We start from the raw sequence: 15,221 nt of genomic DNA, 5'->3' as shown, positions 1-15,221 counted from the left end.
ACTTAAAAAATCTCACTTCGCATAAATACGTCGTGGAAAACGGAAGTAAACAAACCAGAGCTTGTTTTGACATCTTGGGGAACTCTTCAATCAGACTCGCCCAGAAATCATTTAATGGCTGATATTTTTGTTTCAAATCAGAGTCATTAACTAAATTCTCATAATCCCTTAAGCCCACTGGTTTTACTGTCACGGAAAATGGATTCCGAACCCAGGAATCGTCCTTACTATATATTCCGAAAGAGTTATTTTCAAGTAATATAGGTGTTCTAAAAATACTTGTCTACTTGAAAATTCAATTAATTTAAACATTCATATCCAAGACAGGAAAACAATAAAAATTATTAGATTCAGCCGATAAAATCTAAAATTGTAATTTTTTATCAAAAGATTCAATTTTATCTCTCATATTAAAAATTGTAATACTTTTTTCTTGTAATTATAAGTTAACATCATTTCACTTTGTAAAAGTATCCGCCAGATATGCAGATGTATCAACCAGGAAGGATTTGTTAAAAAATTTATAAAATGCTGTTGCAAATTATTTTGTGCTTTCAAGAAGACTAATAATTCATTTCGAAGTTCATAAAGTCTTAATAGTACTTTTCCTCTGGGTAGCCATCTCACTTCAGTATGTAATAAAAGTGCTTCATGTTCACTACCCATTTCATAGCACAAAATTTTAAATAATCTGGATTGAAGTGGTCTAGATTTTACATAGTTTATCATTTCCACGGCTACTTCATAACATTTTTTAAATTTGTGGAAATTTTTTTAGTCAACGGTGACTGCTAGTAGCATATCTAGTCACATAAATAAAATTCGTATAACAAGCACTAATATCTTGTGATTAATTAACAATAAAAATATTGTTTAAATAGGATCAAATTTTAAAGTTAAAAAAAACAACACCGACTTATGAAACTTTTCCCTCCAGATTTTATACACATCAAGGTTGAATATTTAACACATATTTTCAAGCTTTTTTATCAGATTTATGAACAATTTTTATGTATTAGCAAGACTAACAATTTTTTTAATCTACTCTAAATTTTTGTGAAATATCTATTTAGGCTCCGCGGAACACCTATTTTGGATCCGCGGAACACCAGTGTTCCGCGGAACATAGTTTGGGAAACCATGCTCTAGAGAATTATATGCAATGTGTAATACAATATACATTTAAATTTGATTTAAATGTGTAGTTATTGAATTTCGATTAAAATAATAAATCAGCTTTGATAATATTACATTGTATTTTATGCGGCCCCCACTAGCACGGCGTATAAATTTGCTATATCTCAATTTAATTTATCATTTTGAGGAATTAAAAATATTTGTATTGTAAGTCATAGGGAGTAAAAAATATTATTAATGTTATTTTATACCGAATATTTAATAATACAAGTTAATTCGACTTAATATTATTATTATTATTATTATTGTTGATATAAAATCTGCTCGATAGCAGTTTCTAACATTACTAATAATTAAATAATGGAAGAAATAGTTTATTCAGTTGAAGGAACAAGTTTGGAGTGTTACTTTATTATATTTTATTAAGGTTAATGCAAAATGGCAATGGACGTGTAAACTGTTTTATTAAAATGTTCAACAAAATATGCATTTTTCATATATCCTCAATAACAACTACAAGAAATTAATCAAAGATTTCTTATTAAATGGCATTTTGATTTTAATTGCAAACTTGTATTGCTATAAAAAGAGCAATAAATAATTAAAATTTTCAGTTGGGCAAAACTTAAATAATAATAAATATATAGTTGGGCAAAACTTAAATAATAATTAAATATAATAAATAGTAATTTTATAGTAGATTTCTAATATATATATAATAAACAAAAATTAAGATTTTTAATTCAATAAAATCTAATTATAATTACATTCTTGAGACAAACATATAAACATATATTTCGCTTAGAAAGTAAACTAATACGGCATTTTAAATTGTCATAACTATTGTTTTTTATTGTATTATAGAAAATTACAAAATTTAAAAGCATAAATCACAGTATTATATATTATTATATAGAAATCACAGTATTATATATTATTATATAGTTTGTATAGAAAATTATTCATATAAAAAATAAACGATAAAAACAACAGCAATTAAGATAGGACAATAGGACAATAAAAAGTAATTTGACGCTAAAATTTCTATTGTGAAATAACTAATTGTAATAGAATTTATATTTACCAATAAATAAGCTTTAGGGCGTTTGAAAATTGCTAATATAATATATATCCAATAATTATTATTTTCTAAACACAGTTTTGAGCCAAACATATAAAAAACATTTTTGCTTAAAAAGCATATTACTAAAGCTATACACTAGCAATTAAGATACAAACCTTACCCATTTTTAAATTTATTTCGGAAAACAACACAATTATAAAAGTGAAAAAACCAGAAATATTCATTGTAGATAATAGTTTGTTTATAAGCAATTATTTATAATAAAAACAATGGTGTTTTAATAGAGTTAAAAAATACTTGTGATATGTATACTTTAATTCTGAAAATAACACGAAAGCTCAGTTTTATAAAAATAGAAGTTTGGAGTAAATAAGTTAGTCCACTTCGATCGCCAGATTGCTCTAATCAAGCCGCACCTCTGAATCACCAAGACTAAATCGATATTTTACGACGCAGAGCCATTACACAAACGATGTAAACATTAATTTTTGCACAAATTTGTACGGCCATTATACTAATTATTTTAACGTGAAAATAAAGAAGATTTTTATACATAAAAAGACAAATAACGACCCAAATAGTCATTAACCATTTAAAAAAAAACACTTAAATTTAAATATTATTGAGATATTTTCAGGTTTAAATTGGCATATCTGCAGTCTTAAAAATATAACAAATTATTTAGTTAGTTTAAAAAAATTTGAAAACACATGTAAGATGTTGTGAAATTTGTACAATTTACACAATTTCAAGATTTTATTTAAGCAAATGTTATTCTAATATTTTATGAGGACAGGGCTCGCAGACCAAAGTTTAGCAAACGCGCCTATGTTATAATACTGTACAGTATGCAAATATTTCACGTATATTTGCATAACATGTTTACCACATTGTAACAAAAAATTAAAGTTTACGATTTATAGACAATGTTTCACAACTTTATTTTATGAAGGTGTATAAAAAAATTTAGTACGTTTGAGCATAAACAAAACTTTTCTTGTAAATGAAAATCGATTGCGAACACTCTCTTTATACGATACAAACGTAAAACAGTTTATATACGTCTACATATATAATTAAAGATAATATAAAAAAATCAAAACGTATTCCGCTTGAACACCGAACCTTCACATTGCTACCGAAAAATTTCATTTGATTTTTATTAGCACCTAAAAATATAGTATAGTATTATATAAGATTCAGAGAGGGAAACTTTCCCTCTCCGGCATACTATAAATCATTTTCGTTTTACGCACACATCCGATACATTTTCATATTTTCCCACGGATGAAAGTGATATCCACTTTCGGAGGTCAATCTTATTCTGGATCGGTTATCTGGCGGCCGTCTCCACTTTTCTTCTCAGGCGTTTATTTTCTTGTTTTAACCCTTTAAAGTCTCCCACGGGCGTCGTCCATCGACGAAACAGTTTTTATTTCGAGAGCAGAAACGTTTTTCAACCACATCTTGACTCCCACGTGTACAGCGTGACTCAAAATATATATTATTATTTTTTGATCGAAATTTAATAACGCGTGGGTTTATATTGATGTTAACCCTTACTGACCCGGAGGCTACTTAATCAGAACAGTTAAGGTAACAGAGTTTATCTTTACCCTTTAAGTTATAAGCTATAGTTTTTGAGTGATTTTTAAACATATCACTATTATATTAAAAATAATTTTCAAAGTATACAAAAATATTTTTAATGTAATAAAAATAGTATACTTTGTAAAATATATATATTTATATGCTCGCTTATTATTCTAGAATGTCATTAGCCTGAATAAGTATTAGGTTGTTTTGTATGAAATGACTGATTTTTCAGTGAGGTATAAAACGCTTTTTTCAAACTTAATCTATTATTTAAAACATGTTTTATTTATAGAAATAGTCTCATGCCAACAATTTAACAATGAATGAATACTTTGTGTATCAAAAATTTGTCAAAGGCTTTAGTAATATAACTAAGAAGAAATAAGTCTGAATGTTTAAAATGGTAAAAAAAAATACGTTAATTTTTTGTCGACAACATAATGTATAAGAGCTCAAAAATAAAACAAGTTAAAAAAAATAAAAAACACAACACACTTTGTAATATGAAAAAGGTATTTACTACAAATGTCTTGTTTTATTCTGGGTCTCTTTTCAACTTTGTAAAAATCGGCAAATTTATAACATCAGTTCGGTTGATATAAACTTGAATATAAATAGAAAGCTCTTTGGTTTTTTTAATCAATTTATAAGAAAAATAATTAAACCAAATACATTTGCGCTACTTTAAAAAATAGAGTAAGATAAGAACAATAAATTAAATATTTATATAAATTGATAGTGAAAAAAATAAAATTTGTGAAAACGACGAGTGGTGTCATTTAAAGACCTGGGCTTAAATCCCAAATGGACCTTGTTGTTTTTCAATTTCTGTAGTGTCTGGGATATCGGAATTATTAATTAATATATAATTATAATTCCGATTGATTCTGATTAATTGAAATTTAGCTAGGTACTACATATTATATATATAAACATCAGCTCATATTACATATTTTATATTTATTCAATAAAAAATATGAAATATACATTTTAAGCAGAGAACAATCAGTGTTTTATAAAATAAAAAAATATATAATGTCTTATATAATTTTGCTATAGAATTGCTATTTTTAAATCACGCTATATACTATGTATGTATGTATATATTCGAGTGCGTAAGAGTCTACGCCTGAGTGGCCTTTCAAAGCATCCCAATCCCATTTTTTTTTGGAATTCATTCCAACTCCAGCATGATGGGGCTTGTACACGAAATGCGTCCAATAGTGTATTTTATTTTATGGCACTTCGCGGTCCGTACATTTTTGCCCAGTAGATAAATTTTGATTTTATGCGACCCGGTCATGAGAATTGAGCACGAATTCTGTCCTTCTAGGGTCAAGATTTTGATTTGCCCGCACTGAAATATAACTTTTCTTGTTGTCTGCTATGTGACCGTGTAAAAGGACTTTTCACTGAATATATTATATTTATTTATTTTAATATAAACATAGAAAAACGGTGATATTGCAATGATTATTTAATATATAACGCTGCAGACCATACTATTTTATTTCATATAAATAATCCTTTTCAAAGCACTAGAAATACGTGTTTTAATAAAGCACAAATGTCATTTGCATTGCAGTCTGCACTCGACGTTATCGACAGCGATGAGTTAACTCGACGGCGAATCTCTTAATCCACTGGTTTAAGCTATCGTTACGGCACCATTGTTAACGTCACAGCTAACACACGAAACTAATGAATTTGCATCACATGGGATGTTCAAGTCAAAGCTTAAATGCAACTTCATCGTCTAATTAATAAATGTTGAGTAATATTACATACTTTGTTCTGTTAAACTAGTACAGTAATAATATAAATTATATTGAGTTTAAGACTTTGTTTGTATGTCTTACTTTTCTGCATGTTTATACATCTCTAATGACTTGCAGTATCATTTTTTTTATTGTAAATAGTTGAAAATTATAGAACAGTCTATGTAATAGCAGCATATGTGGGTGCATAATATCATAGTCAATTAATTCAAAGTTGATCGGGACATGTTTTGTCAAAATATATATTTCTGTATCAAGTAATTCTTGTCTGTTCTTTGTTTCATGGTTTTGATTTAGTGACAGCGTGGCTCTGAACCAAAACAAAGGTTTAAAAGTAAGATTCTGTTTGTCTTTTAAGTCAAAATTTCAAAAGAGTTCACCTCAAGGCTTAGTCTGTTACTGGTTGTTTGACGCAAATTCTTGTTTTATATACTATTTCCAATGGAAGGAGAACAGAAATTATACTAGTTTCATTTCTAATCTCATGGTCTATTATGGCATAAAAAATTTTGCCGTATTTATTTTGTAAATAATAGTTCACAAATGAATTGCGTTAAAAATATTATTAATTTATCGAATTTCTTCCTGTGCAACTTTACATGAAGCATATTTCTGCTAAGCATATCTTTCCGTAAACCAAATAATGTGCTGCTGTGCCTCGGAGCTCACTATGTATTTAATCTGAGCGCTAATTTTTTATTTTGAATTTTTTTCTAGTTTTAAGGCTAGCAAGTATGACTTTGCAGTCAGATAGACAAGTTCAGTACATATAATACTTGTGGATGTAGTCAAAGTTTTTCTCATCGTTTGAGTTAGCCGAGGATTGAGTGATCTTGTTATGATCTCTTGATTGCTCTGCTTATGAGGTTCTCTATCGTCCCAATATCCTTTGTCGATACTCTCGATCTTCTGATGTGATAAGTGTCGCACCTTTTATATCGTTTGTTTACTGTTTGTTTTCTTTGAAACACACCCCTATTTGCTGACACTATCAGAGAGAGCAGCCACTTGTGACTAATGTATAATACATAGCGATCGTGAGTCAAGGGTTCGAAGAACAAAGACATTCGATACTAGGTCAAAGGTATTGTCTCCAGCGCGTGTCTAGACTTCTTGCAAGAGTTGTGTAATTAATAATGGTTATTGTGCAATACTGGGTATCCTGCACAGTATATCATTTGTTGCGTCACAACGTACCATTCTTTGGTTATTTAAAGTCACACATTATCATTTGCATGGAGTATTGCATTCATCATGTACGAATGCATTCATCATGTACGACAACGCTATTTTCTTCTTTAAGATTTCTGTGTCGTTTTCAAATCTCTAAATTGATAATTTAAACTCACTAAGCTTCAATGTGTATCAGTGGAGTTTAAGTGCGTTTCTTAGTAATTTATATACGATGTTTCATATATATATTGCATATAAAAAATGCACTTAGCGTAAATCTTGCTAGAACATATGTTATATTATTTATTTTTTGTAGCTCGCAAATGAAAAATATAAATAATTTAAATATGATTCTTTCAAAACGAAAAAAAATTTATTATTTTACTAAAAAAAACGCTTTTCTGAATTAAACTAGGAATAGTAATAATTTATTTACATTTCAGTAAAATCGAACTCATTTTATATAGCAAACTTTTTTTAAATGATATTTTTTAAAAGTACTACATATTTAAAAATCGCTATTTATTATATCATTCCTCTTAGTATTTTGAAACTAAAATAAAAATGTAAAATAATATCTATATCAGTGCTTTTTAAACTATGGGTCGCGACCCCAAATGGGGTCGCTTAGCAAAATCATGAGGTCACGAGATTTTAATGTAAAATATTTAAATACATGAATTTAAATTAAATGTTTTAAATCATATTTTAAAGCTGCTCATTGTGATCATATAACTTTTTCAGTGAGAGTCCATTTCAGCAAGAAAACTAGCACCAGAATTGAATGATGTGTTTCAGGATGCTGTTAAGTTTATACATTTTATTAAGAGCCATGCCCTTAACAGCTGATTATAGGGCATATAATTTTTGTAACTATTATAAATACAATTTTACAAATTTTTGTGCAATTTTTAATTTTATATTTTTGTATGTTTCTAAGCAAATTCTAAAACTTTATTTTTTCATATATATGTAATATGTATATTGTTACATAATCAATAAATCAGCACCAAATATTTATATATCTTTATTTTATATTTATCTGAGGTCACGAAAAAACTCACAATCATAAATGGGGTCGTGAATGAAAAAAGCTTAAGAAGCCCTGATCTATATTATTGTTTAGCATTTTAATTATTAAAGTATAGTATATATATTTTTATTGATCTATTTTACGATTTTTAAGATTAAGAAGCGGCTACTTTTTAGGTTCTCTCCGTCTATTGGTTTCGAGTATGTACGAGCTCTAGTGTGAAAGATAAGGTGGAAGTTTAGGAAGTTGTAAATTTAGGCCCTGCATCCGTTTTTAAACAATTGGCTAGCTTAGTAGAGGTTTCGAGCTCACCCACTTTTTGCCTAGATATCTAAACTTAATGAATTGCCTGTTCTCTACTGGAACATTTTCTGTATTGTATGACCGTTAAATATTTTGTAAATCCAGCAATTTTGGGACTTGTTGTTTTAAATTATTATATTCACTAAAATTTGCATTTATTAATGCACCTAGAATATGCTATCGATACGTTAGGCTTAACCTTTCTAATTTTTTAACTTATGGTCATTAAAGGCACAATTTGCTCGCCGTATCGTAACAACTATTTTATGGCGCTTTTAACGCGTAAAAAGTTTCTACAATCCATTTCAATAGAGACTTTTAGTACTGCTTTGTTTTGGATTTGCCCGAAAAATATGTTTTGCAAGTAAGATTATCATTGCACATTTTTTTTTAAATTAAACTTATTTTATAGTCCTACTATTGAAAATATCAACTACTTGTTAGTAAGTATCGTGAGCGAAGAAATTTATTATTTAATATATAATTTATATTCTTATATACTATTTTAAATACTAAGTATTCTAACTGAAAATCTATAATCCCTTTTTGCTTTTAATTTAATATGAAAAATATTATACTTCTTAGTTTTAAGGTATAAATTATAGTGTTAAACAAGTCGTAATAAATTTTGAAAAGGATATCAGACTATTAAGCAATACTTTAAAAGTGACATTGAGCTTATTTTTTTTTAAATAAAGGCATAAATTTCATATCTTGAAGATAGTTAAAAATTGTCTACCACCCACTAGCTATTTATCTGAAAGGAAAGTCCTAAAAATAGCATTATTATTTAATAAATTTTATAGCATCAATAGATGTATTAATGTTGTCAAACTCATATTACTTTATCCATGCAAGTAATAAAAATGCTTACAAACAACCTATCTCCATCTCGATAAATATGATTTAGAAACCTAAACTCTCTTTCTAGACAATTTGTAAACATTGCACATTTCCATCCACCAGTATTATAATAACGTGTTTGCTATGTATCGCAGTTCTGCGTGTTCCGAATATAAAATATACTGCAAAGTTTTGCAGGGTCTGCAATTGCAATATGTTTGCAAATGTGAAAGTTTGCATTTCAACATTGTCAAATATTTGAACGTGAAATGTTAAACAATAGTAATCAAACATGTAACGAGAGTTAAAAGGAGCTTAAATCTTTCCAAAAAATCTAGATATATTTTCTGCGATGTAATTAAAAAAGTTTAAGCTGCTTTAAAACGGCGCCATTATTAATCTTTTGTGACAGTTATCGCTACCTCTTTTTCGTGTATACAACGTAGTTAATAATGAGTATTAATTTTTATTATAAAAATAAAATCTTTATTTGCAAAAAATTATATGCACGCGCAAAATACCTGAGAGATTAATTGATTTCACTCGAAAGCTCATCAACGCTTCTTCGACAAAAGCTTCTCGTTTGATTGATGTATTATGTAATATTTTCCCAGCGCCGACAATTGGAACAATTTTCATCGCAATCAAGTTAATTGAAATTCTCGAAATTATTGTTTTATTTGTCTAAATATATGTACATATATAACACACATTGTTGCTTTGTGCCCAATCATTAATTACTAAGTTAAATTTCACAATTATTGCTTTGAGCTTGAAATGTTGCTAAGATCTGTTCAATTTAACTGTTCAGTTATATATATTTTAAGCTTAGTCTTGATTGAGACAAAAGTACAAGCACGCACCCACACATTACGAGTCACCATGTATATTTAATGTAAAGTAATTACTCTTCAAACTTTGTTGAATATTTTGGCATGAATAATGCTGTATAAAACATTTCGCTTTTACCTTGTACTCCAATTATTATCGCAATATTTTAGTTTGAAAATATATAATAAAAAAATATCTTTGGATATTAGCAATAAAAAAATCTATTTAATCTTGATTGAAATTTTAAGTGCTAAAGGAAAAGTGCTTCCTTTTAATTTATTAAAAAAAAACTGTGTTAGATATAACCGGATGAAGATTCTGCGGTAAAATACACAAAAAAATAATAAATGCACAGATCCATTAATGAACTACATTTTTTTGCGATATCTGGAATCATGCAGATAAGATAAGATAAGCCGCAGTACTTTAATTTTTAAATAAATATCGATCCGTTTAATGGAAAGGCAGCTCAAATAATTGCCCTTCGGGGAAATGTCCGATTCGCTTTGAGCTTTGAAATTAAACCCTTAAGTCAAATCTGTCAAAAGATCAACTATTTAAAAAAATATTATTACACACCATTTATTTATTTTATAATACTAAATAGATAATTATAATACTATAAAAAGCAGCAGCTTAAGATAAAAATGATTAATTAAAAACATATTAATAAAACACTGTACTAGTTATGCGGACAATATGATCTTACATAATAATAGAACCTTGCATTTAATGGTTTTATAAGCTGGTAATATAAATTATTTAAACATAAATATAGCAATACATAGCATATTCATTATACGAGACCGTCTGCCTCGACATTTGCACCTCTTGGATAATGTAATAGATCGTTGTAGAAAAAGTTTGGCAACTCCAAAGCTCCCCATTCTCCGCCGAAAGCGGATATGGAGTGTCCATTTCGAAACTTGGCCATTTCGCCCCCAACAATGGCAAAAGCTCGAGATAAACAATCTGGAAAAGCCATTGTGTGTTCCATTGTTCGGTCCGGACTCGGGCAAATTCGCCCCGTCACGTATCTGCAATTCATATCTATCTACACACCGTGAATTCGGCACGTTTGCTAATTGAGCTTTCGCGATAAGCTCCGCCGCGGAACGGCGTGTAACGTTAATTTTACACGCTTCTGTGTAATTCATCGCTAAGAATATATATAGCTACAAGGCGCACAGTGTTATAGATTTACAATCTAGAAAAAACATGTAGATTATCTACCGTTTTATATGGACTTGTCAGGTAGCCAATAATATATTTAAAAAATAATGAATTTTAGGTGCATGTATCTATTAAAATTAAAAATTGCAAATTTACATTAAAATAATCCCTAAAATATTTATTATATATGTACTCTTTGTGCAGTAGTTCTGATTAGTCGGTTTGTCATGAATTAATTCCTGACTGCTCTAATGCCTGCACTACGCTCTCTGGAAGTTGGCCAAGGACGGAGAATATAGTGGGTTACTTTGGTCGAATTCGGTCTAAAATCTCTCGGAAGTTGTCCGAGGTTACCGAGAATGGGAGGTAAAGTAGGGGTAATACAGTCAACTTGGCCAGCTTCAAGTGCTTCCGAAAATTGTCGGCAAATGGACGGAAGTCAATGAAACCAAAGTCGGAGCTGCTCTTTCAAGCGCGAGCGGTGAGATACTCACCTTTCGCTCTCTCCTGTGTTAAGTAACGAGAGTGAGAGAGATAATGATATGGTTTTTCGCAAACTAAGATAAAAAGAGTAGCTCGGTTCAATTTCAGTATGCGCGTAAACGTCATACGTCCCGTTTCATAGTGATCACGTGGTCAAGTTAAAATACCACATGCTTATCGGGGACCTACTGACATCTTTGAATATCTTAGGGCACCAAAAAGGATTAATTATATTTTTGATAGTATATTTTTCTAACATATTATTATATTGTTTTTCATATAAAATTAAATAATTAAAAAATAATTAGTGGTACTTGATTTTGTTAAAAAAAATCGTTTAGAATATCCTAATGTATTTTCCTAGATCGGTTTATATAAATGTCACACCATAATGAATTCTTATTTAGAATCGATGGCGACAAATTCTAGGATAGTCACAGATGTGGTGTTCGTATTCTGATGTATCATTTTCATGCCTAATGGCATTTTGCAAAAGCCGACAAATATTTTGCGTAAATTGAATATTTACGACCGAAAAGTTTTCACAGATATTGTATTGATGAGTGCCCACACAAACTTTTATAATTATCAATAGCGTAATTTTAATAATATGACAATTGCGATTATTTGGCACATTTTTCGATCGCGCGCAAGCAGCCGCCGTGCGTAGGTCATTCACGCCCGGCGTTCGGCGACCGTCGTCGGTGACCTTGGCCGACTTCAGTTGAACTTCGGTTCGGACAACTTCCAGAGAGTGTAGTGCAAGCATAAGGCTTTATTAAAATCGGACGATTGAAGTAAGAATACTGCTCGGCTGCTAAATTCCAAACTCTACCTGTGTCTCTTTAATGATTGAATACTGACTAAGAAGCTGTATTTTACTTGTAATATTTGCACTAAGTGTCTGGAGAATTAAAATAAAATTTATTTACCCTATTATTTTATCGTATCATGTAACGATTATAATTTATGGCGCAATTATGGAAAATTCAGTGTAAAAAAAATGTTTACATGTAGATTTTTAAACTATCATTATTATTTTTTTGTTGAATCATTATATGTTTTTCGTATTTGTTCCTAAAAAATGGTACTTTAACTCATAGACTTTCTTGTCTATGAGCTAAAATACCATTATGGTAGCTAATAGCAAAATTGTAAACATGAAAATGATTATACATCAGTAACATGTATTGTTCATATATTGTAAGATTAATTATCGTATTGAAATAAACGTTTTATAAAAAAAACAATGCACCAAAAGTCGAATCAGACTTTTTTAGACTAGCAAATTGCAAAAAAGTGTGGATAAATTAGCGTAAACCACGTATTTCAAATCCAAAAAGAAGATAAATACAAGCAGAAAAAAACTATTAACAGCTTAACGCCCGAGGACTCGTATACGAGTTTTGAAAGAACATTATTTGGTGGCCGTGAACTCAGGCATGATTACATATAAGATATAATATTTTATGTTACACTTCTTAAACAAAAATATTTTTTAGTTTAAGGAGTGCTACAAAAATTTCAGGATCAAAATATCTGGCTAGGTTAACATAAACATAAACATCCCGATAAATAGTACATCAATTTTTTCAACCTAAAATTCTGTATGTTATTAAAAAATTAAAAAGAAAAATTGTTACGGTATATGTAGATAAATTAGATAACATAGTAATCAAAGAACTTGTAAAATATATCATCCATTAACTTACAAACATTTTTACCGGATGTTTGTTATTTTGAAAATTGCTCACCATTTAGAAAATCGCAATGATCCACAGATTAAGAAACCAGGAAAAATAGGTACAACTCAGATGAGTTTGTTGTAAAATAATTAAAAATAAATAATATTATTGAACTTTAAAAAATCTTTGGGGAAGAAAATTATGGACGAATAAATATTTTTCAGTCCTAATATTTTGTGATAATTGAAATGGTTGCAATGGTTACAAACCAGTTGTTTATAATTTTATAATATATATGTTCAAATGCTGCTATTCATTTTTGTAAAAACGATTTATAAAAATATCCGTTTATAATATAATATAAATTGCACTCACCAAATTTTTCGGCGTCCTTTTTCTGCTTACAACTGTCACAGACACATTTATTTTCATCATTACACTTATACACCACACTATATCACTATTATTTTTATTATTTACACTTTTTTATCTATTTTTATTTGCAGTCACCGAATTTTTTGGCATCCATTTTTGCTTACAACTATCACAAACACATATATTTTCACAATTACACTAATACACTACACTATATCCTTATTTATATTTATTTTTATTATTTACACTTTTTTATCTATTTTTATTTTTGAGTGATACGTATAAAAACAGTTGTCAATATGAAAAAGAATTTTACAACTTCTGCAGATTTATGCTGTGTTTCCTTATTCCATGTGCAGAATAAACACGACATTTTCTTCTTACATATTTCTCTCCACTTTTTATTTTTATGGGCTAATGGTTTTTCAGCTTATCCGAAATCCTTTCTGGTGGTTTGACAGCACGGGGACGGCAAAATGTGGTTGAAACTGGCGAAATGTCTTTAGAAACGATAGATTCCACTGAATTACGCATCCATCCTGTAGCTTTACTCAAAATATAATCTTTGAATATAATTTTGTTGTTACGATTCAAATGTTGCTAGGCACTGAACGAATAAAACAATGCGCATTGAAATAAATGAAAAACAACATTTTTTGTTTATTCAATTGTTTTTCGAAATATTATATGTAATTATTGATCGGCGCGATAAACACCTCATATATTTATTACGGTCCATTATACATTAAGGATTACATATTGTAAGGCAGGTCGTTCTGATTTTTTCCCTCGTGTCTATTATCTCACTGTTATAAAAAGTTTATGTCATTCTGATATCTATTAACTTATTTGTTTTCCAAATATGGATAAGCGTTTTATTCGTGATATATGCTCCCATCTTTTTTATTAACTCAACCACTGTGCGGCAGAGTTAATGAATAATTTCTCAATGTAGACAATCGATACGAAAGCTGAGTGAATGCGACTGCGAAAGCACAGCGATATAAATTTTAATAAGATAATTAAATTACTAATTAATCTAATAAAGCAATTAAGAAACTTAGTCCAGTTTATATTTCATGGAGTTTCGATTATTAAATTATTAAAATCAATTTTATTAATATTTATATAAATATATAGCATATATAAAATTTATATATAATTTTATAGGCAAATATTTTTTTTTTGGTGAATTATTAAAACGTAAGGTTTTTAATGTCTCGTTATACATTCCTAATAAATTAATATATGTAAAAACATTAAAATTATTGTGTTGGTAATAAATCATATTTTTATTATTGTTTCAGGACATACATCCGTTCGAAGTTCGTTTAGAAACAACCGCTAGAGAAACGTTGTACGCTTTAAGGTTCGTTACATTTTTTACTATCAATTTAAATGTTTTATTTATAATTAATAATTCAATATTTTTTTCTAGATCATTACTTCTGCACACACATTGGCATTCGTTCACCATATTGGCCGAATCGCAAGTGTATTCAAGTCTGAACCTCAGGAGAGACCTCAAGATGATTCTCAGTTCGCACCCGCTTACTCCCAAAATTTTAGCTTTACCGCCGTCGAATGACGACAATGCCTTTTTCAGGTAGGTAACTAAATTTAAATTATAATTACAATGAAACATAAACCTTTCTCGTATTTTAAAATATCCGTGTATCAAAGCACATTTTTCCATAATTAATAATGAAAAATTGATTCGTTCCAAA

General features: G+C 29.0%; 1 protein-coding gene across 1 annotated transcript in view; it reads left to right on the top strand.

Annotated features, from left to right (window-relative positions):
• LOC148230562 (uncharacterized) overlaps positions 1-15,221 on the top strand; it is a 243,250-nt gene that overhangs the window by 178,831 nt on the left and 49,198 nt on the right. Inside the window, exons 4-5 of the mRNA XM_088194636.1 lie at positions 14,802-14,863; positions 14,933-15,100. Of these exons, the coding sequence (XP_088050762.1) occupies positions 14,802-14,863; positions 14,933-15,100 (230 nt within the window). The remainder of the gene's footprint in view (positions 1-14,801; positions 14,864-14,932; positions 15,101-15,221) is intronic.

This window comes from Plectrocnemia conspersa, unplaced genomic scaffold (assembly GCF_051122295.1).
Source record: "Plectrocnemia conspersa isolate PC_06_02 unplaced genomic scaffold, ASM5112229v1 ptg000010l, whole genome shotgun sequence".
In the NCBI taxonomy this organism is placed as follows: Eukaryota; Metazoa; Arthropoda; class Insecta; order Trichoptera; family Polycentropodidae; genus Plectrocnemia; species Plectrocnemia conspersa.
Note: the sequence above shows the minus strand (reverse complement) of the source record. Positions and strands in the feature narration are given on the sequence as shown.